The 7021-nt window shown below is 44.0% G+C and overlaps 1 protein-coding gene across 1 annotated transcript; it reads right to left on the reverse strand.

The window, feature by feature from the left end:
- Nucleotides 1–1819: 1819 nt before the first annotated feature.
- Nucleotides 1820–6605, reverse strand: eef1e1 (eukaryotic translation elongation factor 1 epsilon 1). The gene is made up of 4 exons (XM_086021072.1): nucleotides 6404–6605; nucleotides 5721–5918; nucleotides 2904–2999; nucleotides 1820–2272 (listed from the first exon to the last, which is right to left on the reverse strand). The coding sequence occupies exons 1-4, from the start codon at nucleotides 6485–6487 to the stop codon at nucleotides 2129–2131; spliced, it is 522 nt and encodes a 173-aa protein (XP_085877198.1). The 5' UTR covers nucleotides 6488–6605; the 3' UTR covers nucleotides 1820–2128.
- Nucleotides 6606–7021: the final 416 nt, after the last annotated feature.

Here is a 7021-nt window from a genome sequence, read left to right on the forward strand (position 1 = left end):
TTGCCCTGAGCAGAACACTAACCAGAAGACCTTCTTTACTGCTTTACAATTGTCTTTTTCCTTTTCTTTTAAGCAGATTATTAATCGTTACAGAGAAAACCAGGAATCATGGCATCATCAGAAACACAAATTAATTTCGAAAATACGTCCAGAGGCAAATATTGCGGTGAGCAGTCTTGACAGCACAGCATTCCAACTAAATGTTAACACTAGTGAGAAGACAAAGGCGTCTTTAATGGCTCCCAACACCACAGACGGCCCCATCTAGTCACAAGGGCCGCCTGGATGACTGCGAGCCATTTTCCCCCCTTCTTACATCTTTGTAACACTTACCACAGACACACAATTTTTTTTTTCAAACAACACTTGTCTTCTGGCTGATTTACGTAAAACAAATCGTGAGAAAACACAAGCACACCGGATTTCATTTCAGGGTCTTGTGGGTCATGAGCTCCTCTGATGTGTTGTTGCCGGGGTGACGACGAGAAGGCAGTCACTGCAATTGCGACAAACACAAATTAGCACTAAAAAAAAACTTTACTCATAATGATAAAATGCTCAGAAGCCACTGCCCAATAACCCCCCCCAATACATTGCTTTTGCAAATTACCAATCACAAATACATCACTTCTGTAGCTCTCACCTTGATGACTGTCAATTGTGTCAATAGTGAGCCTCCAAAAGACCTTGTGGGGACGTGGATCATTGTTCACATCATAAAAAAGATCCCTCGGCCTCTGGGTGCTCTTTTCTCCTCTCCCCATGGCCGCCTGCCTGCCGCCTTGGTCCTTCTCTCTCTAGAAGCCCCCTGTGGTAGTGCGAGGGCTGAAGTGACACACAGTGGCTGACTGTCGCCCAAGGGGGACCCGGGCTCGGGCCTTGGCTGGCTGGCTGTATGTGGCAGCTGGTGAGCCCGCTGCCCCCTGCCTGGCCTGCAGCATCAACAGTGGTGTTTATTGGGACTTAACGGAGCCCCGGTCTGATCTCTTGACTCTGAGGCTGATGCTCGACTGCTTGCCGCCGTTGCCCACCCGACTGGTGCTGAGTGAGGGAGCGCACGGGCAGAGCGGCGTGATGTGAGCACACACAAAATAGACCACCGGTAGTCTTGTGAAACATCTGAGATTCATGTGACCGTTTGAAAATGTTTACAAATCGGAAACAATCAAGAGAACTGCATGTTTCCCCACTTTAAAACAATATGGATGGAAAGTGCTTAAAACACACCACAATGAACGCATGAAAAAAAATGCACCTGTTCCTGTATTTTTTTTTTTTTTTTTTTAACAAAAGAATTTTAATTGAGAATTGTAACGTTCTAACTTCAGCTAATGTTAGCATGCGTGTTTATTGGTGTCATTTTTAGATAGTCACGCAGTCTCAAACATTACAATGATAGTGACAACCACATGATTTTGTTTTGGCACCACCCTCAGCATGTTATTGTAGCACTTACAGAACTTAAAAGGAGAAGTCAACCCCAACATTTTCTTGACAATATTATGTTCTATGTAGCCCCACTAGTCTAAACACGGCATTCTGATTAATATTACGTTTGTGTGATATGAGTTTTGCAGTAAGCCGTTTTCGCCCATCTCATCTTCCTGCTCCAACACACTGAAAAGCGTCAACATTGAGCAGAGCCGTATGGATCGAGGTTGGTACTACCATGCAGTGGTAAAGGTACTGGGTATTGATTAAACACTGATACATGAAAAATTCCGTCCTTTCTCCATTTGTCAATTAGAACACCTTTTTATTAAGTTAGAAGCAATTGTAATAGTTTGTCTTTACAAAATAGCACACACACAACACAAAACCCGCTCTACTGTTTATGAATCCAAGTTTAACCCTTCTTATAGCGTCAGAAGGGTTGAGAGCATGTCAACAGTTAATACCAACAGTACAAAGACAAGTGGGACGTGACCTAGTTTATTATTTTGGAGCCGTCCTGCGATAGCTTGAGTACCTCTTCAACAGTCGTCTCAGTTGGTTAAAACAAACAAAAGGGGTCTATTGTGGCAAGAAAAAAAAAATAAAACAGGAATCCCCATGTCGACGTGACTTTCAAATCATTTTCTCGGCGGCGCTAAGACTTTTGGTGTGCCTGGTGTCTACTGGCCAGGCCTCAGTGCTGTTTTGAGGTGTAAATTCTGTTCCTGAGCACAATTACTGGAGGGAGGTGGTGCCGGATGCCGGCGCCATGCTGGATGTGGTCGAACCATCGCGTCACGTTCATATACTGCTCCCTCTCCTGGAAAGTCAAGTCCATCTGGGTGAAGAGAGGAACATTGGGTCATTAGCACCACTGTGTATCATCGACACAATGCATGGCGGGATGGGTGAAGGTGACACATGCGTCTAGGAAACGTCATGATGGCACAAAAGCAGGTTACACACTAAACAGCAGATGAAGCCATGGCCTAATAAATCAGCTTGTCCTTGGAAAATACTGGTTGGGATCTAATTAAATGGAATTTGGAAGCTGACAACATCGACGCCTGGAACCATCAGTCGCTTTTAATGATTGTGAAATCTTGTTGCGCGTGAAGTGAACATTTGAAGATCTGGTGGCAGGGCTCGATGTCCCTGAGGTTAAAAGGAACACTGAGTCCAAACTAAAGTGACGCTGTGCCTGGTGGGGAGGCTGACCTTCGGTCCACGCTTAAACTCACTGACATCTCCTTACGGGATCTCCTCTTCCTTCTTATTGCTCTTCGCTTTACTTTTTTAATCCTAAAGACTGACAAGACTTTGATGTCCCTGATTTAACATTGCAGTGAAGTCACAATATGAATAGATTATTGCATAGTGCATCAAGTTAATGACTACAGGATTAATTGGGTGTGATTGGTTAGTAAGCTGTGCTCACGCGCTCGCTACACATGAAAAACCTAACTCACTATTAGTGGGTGAATTCCATTGTACATGAGCACATCTGCTAAGGTGAAGTGGTTGCCGGCCATGCAAACTTTGTCTTGCAAGTAGAGGTTGAGGTCCTGGAAAAGCAAAAATAAAAACACAATATCAATATCTGCAGGTTCAAGCAAGGAAAATAAAAGATTCAATACATTTTTTATAGGACACTTCAAATGTAAAACCTCTGATTCAACATCTATGACCCCTGGGAGTACTCAACAACATCATCCTTTTTTCTTTTTGCAAATAGTCACTGGTCGATCCCAAATACAAAAATGTGCAATTGTTTTAAAGTGACATTTTTAGGACATTGAGCACTTTTAAGTATAAGCAAAGCCGTAATTTCGGACATTAGACGTTTTAAGGATTCACAGACTGGCTCCCGTCCTCAGGGTCAAATCAGTTGACTGAAACTGCATTGGGATCTCTTGAAGCAAAAAAAAAAAAAAAAAGGCTTCAAATAAAGAGTTCGTGGAATTGTTGTTGTGGTCATTTAAGATTTTTTAAAAAAAGGGAGCATGACAGTAGGTTCATTAACCTATATCTCCGGCTGTGTGCATAAAGTGGCTCCTCGCTTGCGTGTGTGCTATAAGGAAGGCAATAATGTATATCCTGAGGGGGTATTTCATCCCTAGCCCATGACTGGCGACTTAGCACAGATGCCACACTAAACAGACTGTTTGTTTACTCCACTGTCAAATGACTCCAACTCTCACTTTGCATATCTAATGAAGCCGTCTAAACTTGGGTGGCGTGATTTGTGTTTGTGAGTCCAAAGTCGCACACGGAAGTGCTGGTCCCAGGGGAGGGGGACCATCTTTAGCACTTGTACGCCGCGCAAAGGGAACTCTCGCCATGCACACTGAGCATCTTGGGGGCAAATGGAGTTATTGTGCGGCAAAAGTGGCTGATGCCAAACAAGGCATGAAGACTGCAGACTTCCACCATCAGATCCTTGCTCTTTGTAGCCTACAGCCATGGGGCTGAAGCCCAGTGGAGCATCGGAGGAGAGGCGGTGCTCTCCGGCTGCCTTTGCCCAGCGCGTAGGCCGCATGCAGGTTCGAAAAGTGCAGCTGTTCCATTTTTGCGGCAAACACAAACGGAGCCAAGAATTAGGGCTGAACAATTCATCAAAATCAAATCAACATCGCAATGTAATAGAATGCAATTTTGTAATACGAAGGCTGCATTTTTGGGGGGGTGCGGAGGGCTGTACAGTATATATATTATGGTTTTATGAAACAAAAGATTAAGTGATGTCTGATGTGATGTTTTAGGACACCGATACCGATCACGCATGAGTGAGATCGGCCGATACCGATCACATGGAATACCTGGATATTTTTCCATTTATTTATGGTGACTGCTATTATGCAATATTATCTGAAAAAAAACCCAGCCATATTATTGCCGTAATTTTGACAAAAATCTATATATATTTTCAAAAGCATGAATACAAAACCGTTGCTGGCACAATACAACAATTACCCAGTCAAACTTAAATTTACCAGCTTTTTGTGCAGTGCAGTCTAAGATAAAGTCCAAAACCCAAGTTTTATCTGATCCAGATTGGGCATTTGGCAATAATTTCAATTCAACATAGGGCATATTTTTTAACACATTCAGACTGTCTGTCAAATTTTATCAGATCTTGCACTCTGTGCGCTCTTGTTGAATTATTAACCCCCAAGGAAAATGGAGTCCCCTTTGCCAGAAATGATGCAGTCAGGACTCCAACATTTGCGAAAGTTACCCTGTGAAGGAATGAACATACAGACTACTTGACATAAAAGTGCTCTCAATTGAAGGTGGAAAGGTGGCCAACTTTGGATTGAGGGGTCAAACGGTTTGACGTTCGTGTTGTCATATCACATGAGTCACAGCCTGCGTGAAAAGCTATGAGTTTTCTGTTTGCATCCTGGGGTGAAAAGGTTTAAAAAAAAAAAAAAAAAAAAAAAAGAAAAAAGTGGTGCATTTGACAGGTTGTCTCTGTGGTCCATTTCATGGAGGATGACTGGTGTTTGAAAGAAGGGGGTGTTATGGCCCCAGCAGGACAGGCATGGTGAGGGAGCACGGGGCACCAGAGCTGAGACGCTCAGGGCGACTTCCTTTTGTAAGTGGCACCATTAAAATATTTAAGAGGCCTGTCCAGATAACATGCTGCCGCCCAGCGTGACTCCTTCGACATGCAACGACCGCGTGTGTCACTGCGAGAAGTGCGCACATACATACGCGCTTCATGCTGACAGGACAGTGCCAAGAGGCGCCGAGTGTCCAGCAGACCCGTGGCTGGCGATCCATTTCACGCTGACTGGCGTCGGGCACATTAAGGCATTTTTTCTCTGTCATGAGGGGCCATGTCACTGAAAGGCCATACATCAGTCTGTATTGCTGTCGCGCGTGCCTTCCCTAGACACGCACACACTGTCTGTACTTTGGGACAAAGCAAATGAGAGGGGAGTGCTGAGGCGCCTCTCAGAGGATTTGCTTTTCGAGCTCCAGCAACGCTGTGATGTCTTTTACACCGAATAGACCCTCTTATGCTAGAATTCAGTGAAATATGTCCAGGAGACGTATGCCACTCGAGTCACACAAAACCTCTGCATGACATTACCCGAAATCACCAAGAACTCACATGCATTAAGAGTTTGACTTTCTGTAGGTTTGTGACAGACTAAACCTTTCCCACTTACGGACAAATTCAAGTTACATTGCCTAAGGAAGAAGGGACTCAGGAGCCCCTGCAAAAGGACAATTCTACATCGCCCATGGGTCCCTTTTTACACTTTCGGAGCACCTACCTTAAGTATAGTTCTGCTTTCGTCCTTGCTACAACCGTCCAGCTTGCTCACTCTGTACTCAAGCCACTGATGCACCACGGCTCTGTCCTCTGCAGCGTCCCCAAGCAGCTCAGGTTGCTTTGCTTCTTTCACCAGGTGGCGGGCGATGGTCACCAGGCCCACCAGGGGAGGACCATTGTTATTCTGTAGCACTGGGACCTGAAAGAAGGGAGGTCAACATTTTAATAAATAAATAGACATTTCAGCTCCATATGAAATTCTTCCATCACTGCTTTTGATCATGCGTTTTTATTTTATTTTATTTTTTTTAGAAATCCTCCAACATCAAGATAGAGATTTGGGTGATCACAACCACTAATACAGCGTTCTAAGCAAAATAACCAATCATTGGTGGTTCACGGTGACAGCCCACCCTATGGACAAGCGTGGACGCTTTCCAATGTGCTCTGTATTGGAATGCCTGGCGAAGGGCATTTATGATAATTTCATGTCAAATTAATAAAAAATGTCATGTACTAACTGTCAAATAATGTTAAAGCTGCACGTTTCTCAAAGCACAATAGCAGATAGACCAAACACATGGCTAGCTTATTAGCATTACCGTCACCTCCGCGGCGTATAAAACGTTCCCATTCAAACAAAAGGACCCTTTAAAACGCCGCAGCCATGCACGGTTTTGTCACCTTTTTGTCCCCTCGGGTACTGTACTTGTTGGGCTTTTTCAGTCCTAAATATTTCTCGAGCGATGCTAGCTCCCGTAACGCCATGGCTTTTCACAAAGTAGGACGTCATCTGCATACTATCCGATTGGCTGTTTGCTCTCTGAGCCCGCCTTCTAGCCTTTGAAGGCTTGCTGATTTGACCAATTGCAAAACAGGACGGAGCCTGTCGTTATATTGCATCAGTGATGGGATTCTATTGGTTTTGTACCACGCTAAGAGAGAGAGAGAGAGAGAGAGAGAGAGAATGGAGAGGGAGAGAGAGAGAGAGAGAGAAAGAACGAAGAGAGAGAGAGAGAGAGAGAGAGAGAGAAAGAGAGAGAGAGATAGAGAGAGATGAAAACAACGGGGTCTTTGAATTTTTATTGTTATTCTTATTGTATGATGAAAAAGGAGAAGTGGGGCTATTTACATCGGTTTACCAAATTTTAATAATGTGCTACTATTGTACATGATAAAGTTAGGGACGCCCCCCTCACCCAATGTACTATATATGAGCTTAAAGGGAAAGTCAACCCAAAATTCATTACAAAAATATGTTCTATGAGCCTCCACTATTAAAAAGATGCCATTCTAATTAAT

This window comes from Filicampus tigris, chromosome 21, assembly GCF_054856515.1.
Source record: "Filicampus tigris isolate MCC_2025a chromosome 21, RoL_Ftig_1.0, whole genome shotgun sequence".
NCBI classification, from domain to species: Eukaryota; Metazoa; Chordata; class Actinopteri; order Syngnathiformes; family Syngnathidae; genus Filicampus; species Filicampus tigris.

What these genes read in the sequence shown, in the direction of transcription:
- eef1e1 (XM_086021072.1), bottom strand. Translation starts at nt 6,487, where the DNA reads ATGGCGTTACGGGAGCTAGCATCGCTCGAGAAATATTTAGGACTGAAA. An exon ending in GTACCCGAGGGGACAAAAAG is followed by an intron (nt 5,919 to 6,403) that starts GTGACAAAACCG and finishes CCCTTCTTTCAG; the next exon opens with GTCCCAGTGCTACAGAATAA. An exon ending in ATGGAATTCACCCACTAATA is followed by an intron (nt 2,273 to 2,903) that starts GTGAGTTAGGTT and finishes CTCTTCACCCAG; the next exon opens with ATGGACTTGACTTTCCAGGA.